General features: G+C 42.9%; 1 protein-coding gene across 1 annotated transcript in view; it reads right to left on the reverse strand.

Annotated features, from left to right (window-relative positions):
* LOC148655511 (guanine nucleotide-binding protein G(olf) subunit alpha) overlaps positions 1 to 10,729 on the reverse strand; it is a 132,901-nt gene extending 122,172 nt beyond the window's left edge. The window contains exon 1 of the mRNA XM_088642059.1: positions 10,253 to 10,729. Coding sequence (XP_088498185.1) covers positions 10,253 to 10,694 — 442 coding nt within the window. The 5' untranslated portion in view covers positions 10,695 to 10,729. The remainder of the gene's footprint in view (positions 1 to 10,252) is intronic.
* Between the last annotated feature and the right edge of the window lie 5,764 nt (positions 10,730 to 16,493).

Here is a 16,493-nt window from a genome sequence, read left to right on the forward strand (position 1 = left end):
TGTAACTGAAGAAATAAGAAAACAGTTCAACTGTTGAAGTCCTTGTATATACAACACAGGTGCATCACTTCACCATCAGCATAAACTAATAAAGTACCTTAACTTTACAAGGACAATGGTCAATAAATTCAGCAAGCAGACATTTACACATGGAGACAAATTGCCCTATAGTTATCTGTGTTGTCTCGGCAGCCTTGTATGTAACTGAAGAGGATGCATAGTAAATCTCTCCAAAATGCAGTCAGTAGTAACTTTTGATATGATATGATGATCTGTGCACTGTAATTGAATAACACATGAAAAGCATGAGATATAGCTCTATCACCTTCCCCTAATAAATATATAAAGTATGTCTGGAATGAAAAAGCCATACATTACAAAACAGGGCAAATCATTCAATATCATCTATGGACAAATAGTCATACAGTAGTTAGCATAACTATAACTTCCACTTTAAAATGACATCAGAACAAAGAAAAGGAAGATTTAATATGAAATAAGAAGTAATTTTATACATTTCAGTAAGATGATGACATCAATTCTGCCATCCAAACATCTGCGGCATGATTTGTATAGCAGGCCTTTGGAATACATCAGCAAAGGCTCGCAAGTGTAGAAAACTATCCCATTTTCCAATATACATACAGTATATCGCACTTCTTCTGAGGTATATGATTAATTGTGAGCTACCTTGCAAAAATTGCCTCATGCTCACTTTGTGCAGGATTCCCAAACACGCAGCACAATGATAATCTAAAGCAGTGACTAATTATTTGAGTCTTCTGTCCTACGAAGTACCTCTGCCTCTTCTTCCTGCTGCGCTCCCGTCTATGCACACTACCACACTGGCCCACAGTATTCACATGCGCCAAGGCAGAAACGGTACTGTGCTCTCCATACGTGGATGTGTACTTTTGTGGTCAGTCTCTCTGCAACATCTGGACTAGAGGTCCACCAGCAGAGAGGAATAAATGTAAACAAAGAGAACTGATGTAACGTCTAACTGGAAGAGGGGTACAAAAAGGTTGTGGGAAATAAGGAATCCGCTGTGCTCCTGCTGAAATCTCTTCTCATAGTGTTCGGATCTCCTGGGCCTACACCTCAATGCAAAAAGACAGAACTCTGGGATTCGTTCCACTATGGGCTAAGAAACCTCTTCCTTATTCTAATTTGTTCTACTTTATTCTTGTTCCATTTTTTCAGGTCCTTAAACATTACAAAACAATTACTGTCAATGTAAGATTCCTCTTAAAAGCAATTTAGAAACAGAACTTTGCTACAGTATCCTCTTTCCAAAGAGAACTTGGGTTTTGGTAAAAATTGACACCCAGGGTTCCATATACAGTATAGAAGATAGAGAAGACATCACAATTTACTAAATGCATTCCCCCAACAACAACAACAACAAACAAACACTTTAAAACCTGTAATTAATATTTCCACTTGATGTGATCAAAGGTTTCTTTCTGCATCTTCTGAAGCCACCAGTTCACTTAATGGCCTCGTCTGCGAATACTAACAAGCAGCCTTGTAACATTAAAGCACAAAGCCACGTGGAGAAATAACCACAAGCGGAATGAGTACAATTATCACGGCCACCAATTTTGCTATTTTTCTACATTCTTATTTAAAAATACGAAAATGGGGGAGAGGGTCTAAAAAAATAAAGCTGCGTTCTGGGATCTTTTTTTTTTTTAATCAAACACATCATGACTACCCAATACAGGGGAGCAGAATTGTTGACTAAATAATGGGGGAAAAAAACAACCTGTGTGGTAAAAGCTTCCCTGGGGTCTTCGGATCTGTCCGCCGGGATCACGCCGGGCCCTGGTGCCGAGCCCTACGGCATGTCGGCGGCAGCACCAATTCCTTCAGCACGTCATCACGCGGAGTAACGCTCTCCAAGGCAGCAAAGCTCTGTTTGTGGTGACCAAGACGGTACACAATATCCTAAATGAGATTTAGCCGCGAAACGTGTAATTGTAACATAACGTTTGACTCGTTTCCAGTTCATAACCAACCCTAGCGTCAATAAGCTGTAGCTCGAAATTTCTCTGCTCCTCAATACCTCCTTCTTTATTTGTGCCATAGAGGGATAATGCTCTTTTTTCATATCTGCCTTAGCATGTCCCCACAGCATCAAGGGATCTGTATCTACAGCATCATGCCTCTGTATAAATAAAGCCCTTCTTTTCAGGGCTCTACCACCAACCTGAACTGAACTGAACTCTGTCTTGATAACTGAGCAAGGAGATTAATACAAGATATACACAGAAGCCAAAGACAAAAATGGGGGAACATTCAGATTTATGAATTCTCCATGACGTTTAGCTCTCCACCAGAGCAGCATAAGAGCAGAGTGCAGCAAATAATTCAGAACTGAATATACTTTTTGTTTTTGAAAGGGAAAAGGCGTGAATTCCTGCTAGGGACATTCAGTAAGTACTAGCATGTACTCACTCGATCTCACTAAATTGCCCATATTAAGAAGAGGCTGTGGTCACTTATTTTAGTACCACGTAGGCTGTTCACCATCACCATCTAGAGGGCAGCACTAGTCCCTCTCAGAACTCAGGGGTATGGTTATAAACCAGTTTTTGTACTGTATGTGCTGTGACATTGAAATGTGCTTCAGCAATGTGCTGCAATGCTTCCACCTCAGTTCTTTAAGGCACCTAAAGGAGGGAACGTCTTATTGATTTTTTGACAACATAGAGTAACGAAACAAAAAAACATGACAGAACCATTAGTGAGCTGTGATCATAATATGGCGAGCTTTGGAAGCACACTTTGAAGCTGTACAAGGAACAAGTAAAATCAAAATTTATCGCCCTACTCCCCACCTCGCAACCTCCGCTCTTCAAATTCTGCCCTCCTTACTGTCCCCCAAGCCCGTCGACATTGTATGGGCGACAGGGCCTTCTCCTGCTATGCCCCCAAGCTCTGGAACTCTTTGCCCAAGGATATTAGAGAGTCACCTTCTCTAAACTCCTTCAAATCCAGACTCAAAACCTTCTTCTTCAGAAAAGCCTTTACTTAACTGGTTCCATTCTTCACCCCTCTGCTCTTCTTAATACCACCTTCCACGGTCTCCTCTATTGTTATTGTTGTATTGTTGTAATTATAATTGTCTCCTATCTTGTGAAATCTTCTTATTTATTGTTGTAGTCTTCTTATTTATTGTTATTGTCATCCTGTAAAGCGCTTTGAGAAGCCACCTTTAAAGGCGCTATATAAAATAAAGTTTATTATTATTATTATTAAAAACAAAAGTTTGTCGGTTCAGGAAAGTTGAATATTAGGGAAAGAGGGAAAGAGTCCTAGAGAAGCAGAATGGAATGTGTTGGATACAGTATGTAAGCAGTAGAGGATGGATGGTAACATTGTAGCCGTAGCAGTAACGGTAATGGAGTTACCATCCATTCAGTAGCGGTAAAAAGAGATACTGCTTGAACCACAAAACAAATTCAGCTCTAAAACTGGTACAATATGCAAATATGGTTTATCATATTATAAAAAGGAGAAAGAAAGCACTCCATAAAGTGATTAAAAAGTACAGCAAATAATTTAAAATTTTAAAAAGTGGCCCCCTGTAATACGTCACCAAGATATACGAGATCTTGGGGACACAACATAGAAATTCTGCCCGCTTGAGCATGTCGTCTTTGACTTTTGTTTATAAAAATTCCCCCTCGTATGTCGCATTGTGCATAGGAGGCGGTAAGCGCAAGCAACCATGACCTCTATCGTGATTCACCTTCGCACCCGTGCCAAAGATGAGTTCTAAGCGTTGTGCAGGTGCCGTGTGCAATGAAGCAGCACAGTAGCGTTAACATAATTGTGCTGACCACTGCACCACCCTGCTACCCTATCAGGACACACGTACTGTCTTAAGCCCTGATGTCTTCCCTACAAAAGCTGGAACAAACATTCTCTCATGTAGCAGTGCATTACTTATGACATCCTGAAACAGCGAGAGCTCTCTGGTTTACCGATTTACTGAGAGGGCAAAAAGGTTTCATCATCAGCAGGAAGACCAAAAAGGGCTTGCCCTGCAGCACATCATTCAGCTGGACACTTGTCCCCCATTTCCTTCAGACACTCACTCCAACAGGAGCTCTGGTCAAAACCTGGCTCTGGTTTCATCCAGGGATGCGCCAAGGTGCTAATAAAGCAGAATTGGAAGAATTTCTCAAGTTATTAACAGAATTCTATGGGTTGGTTATTTCAGATTTCAAACCTTTTTTTTTTCCCCTGAGTCTGGCAAAAGATCAAAAAGAGATGTACAGTATGCAAAGGGACACGAAGAGGTGAATTTCACACTGAAAGGTAAAGAAAAGAAAAACTATGAATCGGCTGTGGTGCCACACCTGGAGGAGGCTCCACAGCGAGAAAGATAAAGTAGTGTTTCTTTTCTCTCTTCTCTTTCAGCAGGAAGTGAACCTTTACTTCATGTGCTCTTTTGCTGCATGCTGACGCAGCTCCCTGCTCTGAGCTGTTCGAGGTCAACAATAGTTATTGATTAGGGCCACTAGGAGAGGTAACTGGTAAGAAAGCACGCTTTGGGGGAAACGGACACCTGTTGGTCTGAGATGTACAGTACATTACTGCATTTGGAAATGCCAGCAGGAAAACATACAAGTATCTGTACTGCATTTAGGCTACTGTTCCAATGATCAAACCCACACCAGATACAGTATATGATGCAATGAAAAGCAAGAAAATGATGGTAAAAGGTGAGGTTATCTATAACATTTTAGTAAAAACATTGATCAGATGTTCTGCCCACAAAAATGAAAAAAAATTAGAATTATGAGGTCTAGAAACAGGAATACTGAAACACTAGATACGTCGTGATGTTATCACAAATGTCTCAGTTTGTTAGGCACATGTAATGACAGGATATTTGTTTCCTGGTATTGTAGATAGCTAGATTCCATTATATATTTTCAACACAGTCAAAACTGAAACAAAGTATTTGCTTAACTGTACTGCAGGGTATTGCCTCAGGTATTAATTTGAAAAATCAAGAAGCTAATTATCACAATCCTAATAGGACAAAGGCAAACCAGTATTGCACACATATTGTATTATGTGTTCCCCTAAGGCTTACAAGTGTTTCCAGAGCAGAAGAATGTGTTCCATTTGTGTGTTTTTGTTTACATTTTTTCATGGAGGAGAGAAACTAATCCACAGAACAATAATAACACCTGCCAGAAACATGCAGCTCAACAAATCTAAATTACATTGAGCAAACATGTTATATTTAATCCTTAAAATACCGAAGCACCTCCCTACAGAGCTGATATTTTTAAGATCTTATCATTACTTAACAAAACCACATTTATGTAATAAAACCTGTTTATTGGTGATGCAACAAATTTTGTTACCGGTTAAGAGAACCAGAAAAATAATCTGCAGCTTTTACTTCTTATAGTAGGTGCACATTTTGGACCAAGTGACATCCATTCTCTACATCTAACTTAAAGGTCTAAGGTGCTTGGTTTGTGTCCCAGCTACTGAACATCACTAGAAAGGAATGGCTTTTAAGCTGGTGTAAAAGTATTGCTCCTATTCCTTTAGGGAATTACTGTGCTCAGAAAAGGTTCTGATACTCAATAACACAACAGTAAACACACACACAATACAGTTGAACAGAAAAAGCACATTAAATAATATTTTAAAAGCCTACTGTGGATAACGTGTAAAATGCATGTCAGAGTTCTGTCTTCCACGCCCCCACTATCAGAGGGTGGAGGTGAGACACAGCCTCGCTGTGCAGACGCGGCGCACAAGGCAGGACTATGCCCTGAATGGGACACTGCAGGACACCAATAAGGAAGCCTAGTAAGCATGTGCCTGCCGGGAGACACCCCACGTGAAACAGGGCACAACGGGCAAACTCCACACAGAAGGTTCCTGGTCTGGAAGCAAACCCGGGACCTCAGATCTGCAAGGCTGTAGCTCTGCCCACCCTGCCTCCCCTCAGAGCTCCTGCATACAACAGTGTGTGACCAGGAACAAAAATATTAGATAAGGTTTTGAATGTGAAATTCTTTTAAGCCAGTCCAGGGAAGGGTCTAGTACAAGCAGATGGTAAGAATTCCAGAAAGTGACTCTTTTGAGAGAGACCCTGAGAGACCAGGGAAGGAAATAGCATTGCACCTCAAGCTAAGAGTGGAGATGCACATTCAGCTTTATCTGTCCAAGAAACAGGACTACGATGACCTGCTCTGCAATAAGTGCAAAACCAAATTCTACGGACGAGGTTCATTACAGCCGATTTAGAAATCGCTATAACAAACCTCATGGTTTACTGCACAAGTAGGATTTAAAGCTGAAAAGTTGCCATAAAAATGAAGATTATTTCTATCCCCACAGCCTACTCAGATCTGTATCATGTGAGAGTGGGTGTTGATTTTTGTTAAAAGACAATCAGCCATTCATTCCTATCATACTGTAAGATCAGTCATGGGTTTTTAATTTACTTATTCTACCTGAAAATACTATAACAATGCGCAATATGGGAAGTGAGAAAGAAGGTATTGGTATCACATTTAAAACTGTCCTAGAAAATAGAAAACATTTCCTTCCCCTTCTAAAATGGAACTTTAAAAAAAACCCTCAACAGACACGAATGTTTTATTGACCTCACTGTTTTTTTTTGACAAGCGACAACTGTAGAGTTTGCCGCCTACTTCCAATCTCTACCAAAGCCTTGCTTAAACAGCAGACGCACAGGAAGGAGGGCATCTCAGGGTGAGCTATCATGCTCAGCCTGTACAATTCCTGGACCCGAGGCAGGCAGAAGGAGGTGCCCCTGTTTGGGCCCGCTGCACACGGAGGAGTATTCTGGGCCGTCAGTTCAGAAGGGAGCTGCTGGCGAAAGGTCGATGTACTCCACCTGCCTGTGCATGCCATTCACGGTGCAGTACATCCCCAAACAAAAGGAATGCTTCCAAGTTGCAGACATTGTATTCAAATGCCACACTTACTGCAAGTCTAGAAACTCCTACTTACCCACATCACTGCTGAGAATAGGGACTCTGATTTTTTTTTTTTTTTTTTAATATTCAATGTTATCCATTATGGCTTCAGGCGTAGACTGTAATATTGCCTTGGGCCTCCCAGCACTGGCATAAAAAACCCAACGCTGGCATCCAACAAGGCAGTGTACAGTACAGAGAAACCCCCAAAAGCGTATACATGCCTCAGACGCTCAAAACAGCAGCTAGCGATCTACCATCAAGTGTGTAACCTGTTAACAGAACTTCACCTTACTTCGTTACGAGTCTTATTCAGATCACTGGAGAAAAAAAAAACTGACAAGAGGGATCCCGTCGTGCTTTGCCTGAAGCACAGCAATTGAAACCGCAAGCATGGAGCGGTTTCTGTAGCCCTTTCTGCGAATGATTTGAGTGGAACATCTTACAGACACACAGAACATCCAGCACAAACCTCTACCTCATTTAAAGGGAAAGGAGGCTTTGACTGCAGCAGGGCTTTTCATGCCTCTCCAGCGTGACGTGAGCTTCAGCTAAACTACATTGAGGGACTTGATTACAATCCAGTAGTTCGCCCCAGTCAGACAAAGAGCAGGACAACTATGTGGAGCCTTTGTGACCCTCATCTCCGGTTTGCCAGCTCTTGTTTTTCTCAAATTAAAAGGAGCAAGACTTTGAAAACTGATAACTTTAATAGTTCTAACAAGCATGTGGCATAATTTCTACATTGAAAAGAATATATGCACATTTGTTTAATTTTGCTTGTACAATAATAAATCTTTAAAAAACAACACGCCGAACAAAATGTTCTGTAAATTTTCCAAATATTTCACAATGTTATCAAACGGTCGCCAAAGTGTCAACACCTTCATAACGGTTTTTCCTGAGACACCGAACTGTCTTTTTTTTAGGTTTGTGAACTTCAAACAGACACGCCACTGAGAGGTTAATGTGGTTCAGCTTCCCAGCACTGAATAACGGCTGTGAGTCATGGCGCCTAGTGACTAGATCTTAATGGATCTCTCCTACAGCAGGTCTGGATGAGTAAAAAAAACTCAAGACCACATAGCAAAGCACAGTCCTTCGCTTTAAGAAGAACCTCCGGTTTGTGGAGTTTGTTGCATTTGAGTCAAGGCATGTATCTTCTGCGTACGGCTTCAGGAACTTCAAATTCTCCTGCCGTTGTTACAGAAATGTGTGATAAATGCATATCAACTTCTCTTGGACAGAGAACTTAATCCCTACAATTTGGAAACGGGGCTCAGATTATGACCTACTATGAGAAACCAGGATCATGTTTGATCCTGAGCTCTGTTTCAACAGACAAATAAAAGCCATCCGTAATGTCCCTTAGTTTCTCCTCAGAGACATTGTCCACGTTCAGTCCTTCCTTGATCACACTGCCGTAGAAACCCTGATTCATGCCTTCATGCCATCTCGACTGGGTTACTGCAGCGGCCTTTACAGTGGTCTCCCCACTTCCTGAAAACAAGCTTCAGCCGCTCGGCGTCGAACACATTCAGGGCTCCGTGACCACGTCACCCCAATTTCTGACACGTCGTCACTGGCTCCCCATTGCCCAGCGCACTCAGTTCAAAACTGTCCTCTTAACTTTTAAAGCCCCACTCACCACTTCCTCATAAGCATCTCCAAATACTCCGGATGTCCCAGGCAGGACCTAAGGCTCTGCTGAGGTGCACGGTTTACTAGTACCTTCTTACAGGTACAACCCTCTTGGGGCTCACCACCAGTTCCCTGCCCATCTGAGAAATGTCCTTTCGTTCAGTTTCTAAATCTAGACTAAAGACGCTTTCCTCCTCTTTTCTCCAATTACTGTTTGCATTTTTCTCTTTCTTTCCCCATCTTTCTCTCTGTTCAATGTTACTTCTATTTTTTCTTGACCCTCTGAAGTGCCCCCGACGCTCTTGGTTTTGGCCTGGGCACTTGAATTAATCCTTGAAATTCTTGGGGTAAATATGCACACTTATCTACAAGTACACTTATGCTTACTACCAATGAGAAGAGAACTTTGTCCCCCTGACTCTCACACACACATACAGTACAGTACAAGCAAGACTAATACCAAGAATACTGAAATTATTCTTAAACCCACAAAAAAAAAATAGGACAAAGAGTCAGTTCTGCAGTTCTTGCAGGGTTATCGCCAGGATGTCTCGTTTAATTTATTGTAAGTGTAAGAGAAGCTTACCGGAAGGGGTAATCAAATCTCAATCTATTCCATTACAGGATTTCAGGGGGGGCTTACAGTACCACTGTTAGAGGGATTTCCAGTTAGACCTCCGGCCAGCTGGGCGTGCCGTGTCCAGCCGGCCAACAGAGAGACTAGCCCAGATGAAAGCAGGGCAGGTGGATTGAAGGTCTGGGAGGCGTTATGCGCCTCAGAAAATCCGTCCCAAGGCAAAACAGGGGTTAAGGCTCAAGAAAACCGGCCACGTTAACGGAGCTGTGTGGGAAATGTCCCAGATTTTATACCGTGTCCATAAAGAGGCCTGAACTCCAACGCAGGTTTTTACTACAGGAGTGGTCCGCTGCTGCCCAGTGCCTCTCGGTGGACACCCCTGCTCCCACTATCCGCAAAACCGGCCCCAATTACGCATGGCAACGACGTGTTTTTTTTCTCTCTCTCTCCTAAAAATCGTCTTTCGCTATCAAAAATCTTCTTAAAAAGGACAATCGTTTTGAAAATGCTTGTGTGCGCAGGAAAAGCTAACGAGATATAGTGCTCCAATGTCAAACGAGGGCCCCAAGATACGCGGTCAAAACCGCTGTAACGCCGAATACTGTTTATTTGAAAGTGTTATCATCGCGTGTTTTATTTATAGAGTATGGAGGGTTTTTTTTTTTACATATCTGCGTTTTGTTTTGTTTTTTACTAAAATTATTCTACTTCAATTTGTAAAAAATAAGAAAAGCCGCTGACACCAGCATCAGCGCCTGGTCGGACAATGGTGGGACAGTCTTTTCTCGAATGACATTTCACGGCTCTATTATTACTTGAACCCAGGGAGGAAAACAAGCTTTCAGTAAAACCCTTGCCGTTCAAATGGGTGGGTGGGTGGGGGATATTTTTCTCTTCAGCAGCGAGTAAATGAAATTCTAGGTATTATTCATCATTGGGAATATACACAGCAGCATATACAACTGTATCGTGCAATTCTTGACAATACACAGTGGGGGGTCACAGTGACAGGCTACAGCTGTTAAAAAAATTTGTGGATCACACCTACCCAGTAAAAGCAGCCGGTGGGTCTGCTTATATTCCCGTTTCTGCTCCTTCAGAGCTCTGTCAATGCTTTTACTGACTTTTTTGGCTTCCTTCTCGGCCTCCTTCTCCTCCACCCGCAGCCTGTCCCAGCCTTTCTGCTGCTTCTGCGTGCTGTGCTTCTGCAGCAGCTGGAGCTGCCGGCTGCGCTCCGCTCCTCCGCCGCCTCCATTCTGCACCACCACCACCCCGTCGGTGCCCGTGTCCCCAGCCGACAGCTTGCCGGGGTCCCCCCGGCGGAGCGGCGCCGTCTCGCCGTATCCCCCCGCGTCCCCGTGTCGCAGGTCCCCGGCGCGGAGCGGCGCGGTGGAGTCGGGCGGCGGGTCCGAGTCCGAGGTAGTGGCGTTAGAGATGGACCCACTGGGCTCCCCGAAAAGACGCGGACGCAGGCTGTAACACAACCCCATGGTTGCCCACCCCCCCCTCCCCTCTAATGAGGTTTCCCCCCCCCCCCCCCCCCCAATTTATACAAAAATAAAATGTAAAAAAAAAAATCCTCTTTCTGTTGTTGTTGTTAAGCCGACAATCCCAGCGCGGAGTTTAGCGATTCATTGTCACGCTGTAGCTCCAAAAATACGATTTAAATCCGAATCTGGGTCGAAAAGGTGAGTAAATTATGCCCTCACATTTGCTATATGCCATGTTTCATTTTCTCTAGTCAGTCAGCTTGTGTTCCGTAGTTGGTGGTGGATCACCTGATCGCTCAGTGGACACTGCTGGTCCACCTTACCGTAATTAAACCAAAAGCGCCTCCACTCAAAAGCAAACCATCAGTGATTGCGGTAATGGCGAGTTAGAAATACCTCCTCCACCTCTCTCCCCCCCAGCCACCACCCCCACCCAGGACAGAGATGATTAAAATTCAGGCTGTCGGGCTTATTTAAACATAAATAGATGTGAAAACTTTTTCAAATCAGAAGTGAAAGCAGTATAGAGCCTGTACTTTGCAACATTACATTCAGATAGTAAACAAGTATATTGTATGATCAATATGAGTCACAAGAATCTGGCTCTTGGTTAACATCAGCACAGATGTACAGGTGCACTGTTGTAAAAGCATGAAAAGGAACAAGCAAAGGTTTATTTCATGCTGAAAAGGAATAACGTTTCAGCTGTGGAGCCTTCTTCAGGTGTGAAAAGGCATGTTCTCTTGTTTTGTTCTTTCTCTGTTTTCCTTGGCTGCCCATGCTGGCACACTCTGGTGTTTTGTAATTGTGTACTGTACGTTAAGTGTGTTTTTTGAAGTTATTCCTAGAAAGAACGAGCCAAAAACACCCCTCGGACCATCAACTCGAGCAGGAACTCCCGCCATAACAACTGCATTCCTTTAACACACTTCCTATCCCCAGGATGTTAACGACAACTTTTCCATCCTACAGGATGATCCCTCCATTGGGGCCCCTCTTTTCTGACCGCCCCATCATCTCATATCGCCGACCACCTAATCTGCGCAACCTTCTTGTTCACAGCTCTCTTGACCGCCCTCAGCAACCATCCACATCAGGCACTTTCCCTTGCAACAGAGCTCGCTGTATCACCTGCAAGTACACAGCCACCACCACACTCATTCATGGCCCCTCGGGACAATTCCGGATCACCCAGATGGCATCTTGTACCTCCAGCAACCTTATTTACTCGATCTCTTGCAGTAAATGCCCGGCCATCTACATTGGAGAAACAGGAAGGAGACTTGGAGACCGCTTCAGAGAACACGTCAGGGCTGTGAAGATTAAAGATCTCTCCAAGCCCATTGTTTCTCATTTCACCTCTGACGGCCACGACCACTCTAATCTCTCCGTCTGTGTTCTCAAAGGTTTTCCTAACTCCTACATCAGAAAGACTACAGAAACTCAAATTATCCTGCAGCTAGGATCACAGCTTTCCCCTTCTCTCAACAGCAAATTAATTTTTTTCTCAATTCTCTCTATTCATTGTAGGTTTCATTTCACACCTCTCTACACCTATTCTGACTTCACACCTCCTTATTGGCCTCTCTTTCTGTCCCCTGCTCCCGCCCCTCGCTCCTCCTCTCTCCCAGCCTTTGTTCTCCCGCTACATTACCTTTGCCTCCTGCCTTGTCTCTCTCACACCTGAAGAAGGCTCCACGGCCGAAACGTTGTATTTTCTTTCTTCTCTTTTCAGCAGGGAATAAACCTTTACTTGTTCCTTGCAGCCAGCACATGCTGACGGAGCTTCCCACCTGAACTGACTCTGAGCCAGCTGCTAACTGATTTAAGATGCTGTATATTTTTATACCCCCTTTGCTTTTTTATTTAGCATGAATTATCTACCAATACGTCTGCTGGATGTTATAGGTTTCCTGCCCAGATCGATCAATCACCCACGGCCTTCTTGTATTTGTTTTATTTCTAAAAGCCGGGAATAATCTCCAAGTTCCTTAGGGGGTCAGATTTCCACAGGGCCTGGTAAAAAAAAAGAGTTGAAATGGGAGATGAAACAAGCCATCGAGTTTCAGAAGAGAAAAAAAGGCACTGCGCGTTGTGGCACGAGGAGCTGAGCAGGAAGTGCCCCCTGAGAGACGAGTCTCGGGTGAGACAGCGGGAGCAGGGGGCTGTGTCAGCAGGGGCACAGTTAAGGGTGACTCCTGAAGAAGCCTCCATAGCCTCACTGGTCAGCTTCTTCTCTTTGCCTTTCAGCACGGAGTGAGCCTTTAAGTGAGATGATCTGAACGGGCCCATCAGCCCCTCTTGTTTGGAATCCTTTCGATACTAAGCGATACCATAAAATATTTTAAAACCGACTGAAGAAAGCCTGGTACGTGCTTTATAATGCACTTGGGGCTCCCTGGATGTTTGACAACACCTATTTCTGTATTCCACAAGTTTTATCTTTTCCTAAATATAGGTTCTGGCAAGAAGACCACTCAGTTGACACGCACCTAGAAATGGTCTAGAAGTATTTTTACAGTGCAATATTTTGCATACAGTGCCTTTGTAAAGCACTCAGACACATTGTTGCTTCCAGTCATGGCACTTTGAAATAGCAATTTATGTTTATTAAACTGCATACACAACCTGCTCCATACTTCAAAAGCAAAAACAAAAATATAAAAGTAAAAAGGTAATTAATATGATGGAAAATAGGAAAAACTGTGACTGCGTAAGTATTCAAATCCTTACATTTACAGAATTACCTGAATACACCACACATTCAGTTGAATGGTCTCTGTCTGTGTGCAGGCATAGTGTTTCACATGATAACAGAACAAATACATGTCTACCCCAGGTAATGTCCCTCAGTCAGGCAGGGCAAAGACACGATATTAAAGACTAAGGAGTTTTCAAAGCCAGGGATAAAGTCATTGAAAGATACAGACCAGGAGAAGAGTACAACAAAATCCTGAAGTCTGAACATCTCACTGAGCACAGTTTACTCAGTCATCAAGAACCCAACACTCACCCACTGAGCAGCTGGGCAAGGGGGAAACTCGTGAGGAATGCAGCTGTTAAGTAACAACATCTTCGGCGTTCAATCGCCGAGATGGGAGAAAATGTCCAAGACTGCGTAACCCCCCAGTCCCTTCACAGAGCAGGCCCGTGTGGCAGGGTGGACAGAAGAAAACCGTTACCAGAAACAATCTCAGAGCCCACATGGGCTTTTCAATAAAGAATCCGAGGGATCCAGCAAAAATGTGGCACAAGGTGCTGGGATCAGGTGAGACCTACTGTAGCTGGGATTTTTGATCTATCCCCTCACTCTGTGGTTGGAACAGACCCAGCGGACCACATCTCCCAGTCAACACCATCCCTACAGTCAAGCATGGTGGTGGCAGCATCCTGCCATGGGCATAGTTCTCATTAGGGACTGGAAAGCTTGTTAGAATGGAAGGAAACATTGGTCGAGCAAAGCACGGGGAAATACTTTGGGGAAAACTTTTTTTTCATGCTGCTTAGGAAAATTCACCAAGCACAAGGCCACAGCTACAGTAAACTGGCTCAAGAATGAGAAAGAGACTGTCTTTGAGTGGCCCTGACTCCTGACTGGAATCCTATTGAGGATTTGTGCAAAGCCCTGAAAGCTGCTGTTAATAAGCAATCCCAAAGCAACTTGAGAGAGCTCGAGCAAATCTGTCTAGAAGAATGGGCACAAACGGCACCAAGTCTTCGTGCGCTGTCAGTAGAGACCTACCCAAAAAGACTTCTGACTGCTATTGTTACAAAAAGGTGCTTCCAACAAATATTGTGTTCACAGTTTTAAATATACTGTAGATACGTGCACATTTTATTTTTTTCCATTAAATGTTTGCTGATATTTACTGTAGCTCATTCAGATTTTGAATTGAATATTAATTTTAAAACAAACAGATGCATAGACATTTTTAATTTCACAAAATGGAACACCATTGGGTAAATGGAAAGGATATGAATACTTTTGCAATGCAATGTGAATCCAGATTCGGCTTGAAATTGTAGATTAATATCAATACAGGATATGAACATAATGTTTCTACCATTACTACTGCTGTTTTAGGTCTAAGAGTACAAGTAAGGAAGATGGTAATTAAACTTGATTTTAACAATGCACATACGATTTATCAACAAAGATCACCGTGATTCATCTTGTTCTTATTTTTCAGCTTTAAAATGTTAATGTGAAAAAAATTCTCAATAGCTTTTCTGTCATTTTCCTCATTCTAGTTTATGTTTCTGTACTTTAAAATGATACAATTGCTGTAATGCGACCAGAATACTTGTGTAAATTCCCATACTGTATATTTATGGCAGCCAACCTTTGTACATATAGATAACCAAGCACCTTTAGTGCTTACTAAAGACCACTAGCTACCTGTCTCATTATCACACCCTTATCATAATTAATCATGTGAAAAGGGCTTTTACTTCATGGACATATTTTTAACAAGAAAGAGAATAAATTACAATTCTAAGTACTAAGTACAATATTCAATATGAATTAATTAAAACTCTTAAGTTGTTAATAAAGCAAATCCCCCTGCCAGCTGGAGCGACACTGTGGAGGAGGGATCTGGGCTCTGGACTCACAACTCAAAGCTGTGGGATTTGGTCCCCTGTGGACTGAGCCCTAGAGCCAGGTACTTCACTGGGAGCGGGCCATTGTTCACTGGGAGCGGGCCATTCTTCACTGGGAGTGGGCCATTGTTCACTGGGAGCGGGCCATTCTTCACTGGGAGCGGGCCATTGTTCACTGGGAGTGGGCCATTCTTCACTGGGAGCGGGCCATTCTTCACTGGGAGCGGGCCATTGTTCACTGGGAGTGGGCCATTGTTCACTGGGAGCGGGCCATTGTTCACTGGGAGCGGGCCATTGTTCACTGGGAGTGGGCCATTCTTCACTGGGAGCGGGCCATTCTTCACTGGGAGCGGGCCATTGTTCACTGGGAGCGGGCCATTCTTCACTGGGAGCGGGCCATTGTTCACTGGGAGCGGGCCAGTAAAACAGCCGGCTGCAAAAATGGGTACAAATGTCAGACACTTTGGGTAACAATAATTACTTGTGAATTAAGAGCTTCAGTGGACTACTATGCTTACGTCTTCACAATGCTGTATTTTAACAGTTAAAAGTCTTGATATCATAGAAATGGAAACAAGCCCTCTAGGTGAATTTTGATAGTACTGTAATGTTGTGAATTTCCACTGGCGGCTGTAACTGACATTCCAGGCTATAACTATCTTTACAGTGCCGGGGACATTTTACGTTTCATTTTGCGCATACAGTATAAAATCACAAATGTGTGTTCTTTCCATAAACTGCAAAATCCTTCCTTAAGAAATAGCGTAAAGAAATGGCTGTACATTTTTAAGCTGATTTTATATTTCATGTCAGAAATACAAATAAATAGAAATATACAATTGAAGAAAAAAACAGAAAGGTTTCTTGTTGCATCTGACTCAACAAAATCTGATTAACATTGCAAGTAGTATAAATATACAGTATAAATCAGCAGTGACCTCAAAAATTAATGACAGTTATTTGTTTGAGATCGGCTAATTTCAGTTTGGTTAAAGGCTAAATATTATTAGAACAGCATTATGTTTTATGGGTTTAGGAGCAGTAGTATAGGAATTAATGGATGAGTTATGGAAAGTGGGATAAAACTGAGGACAATAAAGAGAAATAGAACATTTTCCCCTGCACATCAACAAAGCCAGACCTCTGTCTGCATCATTTCATATTTTATAAACACCTTTGAAAAGTACCCTTCCGTAA

This window comes from Lepisosteus platostomus, chromosome 8 (assembly GCF_059453375.1).
Source record: "Lepisosteus platostomus isolate fLepPlt1 chromosome 8, fLepPlt1.hap1, whole genome shotgun sequence".
NCBI lineage: Eukaryota > Metazoa > Chordata > Actinopteri > Semionotiformes > Lepisosteidae > Lepisosteus > Lepisosteus platostomus.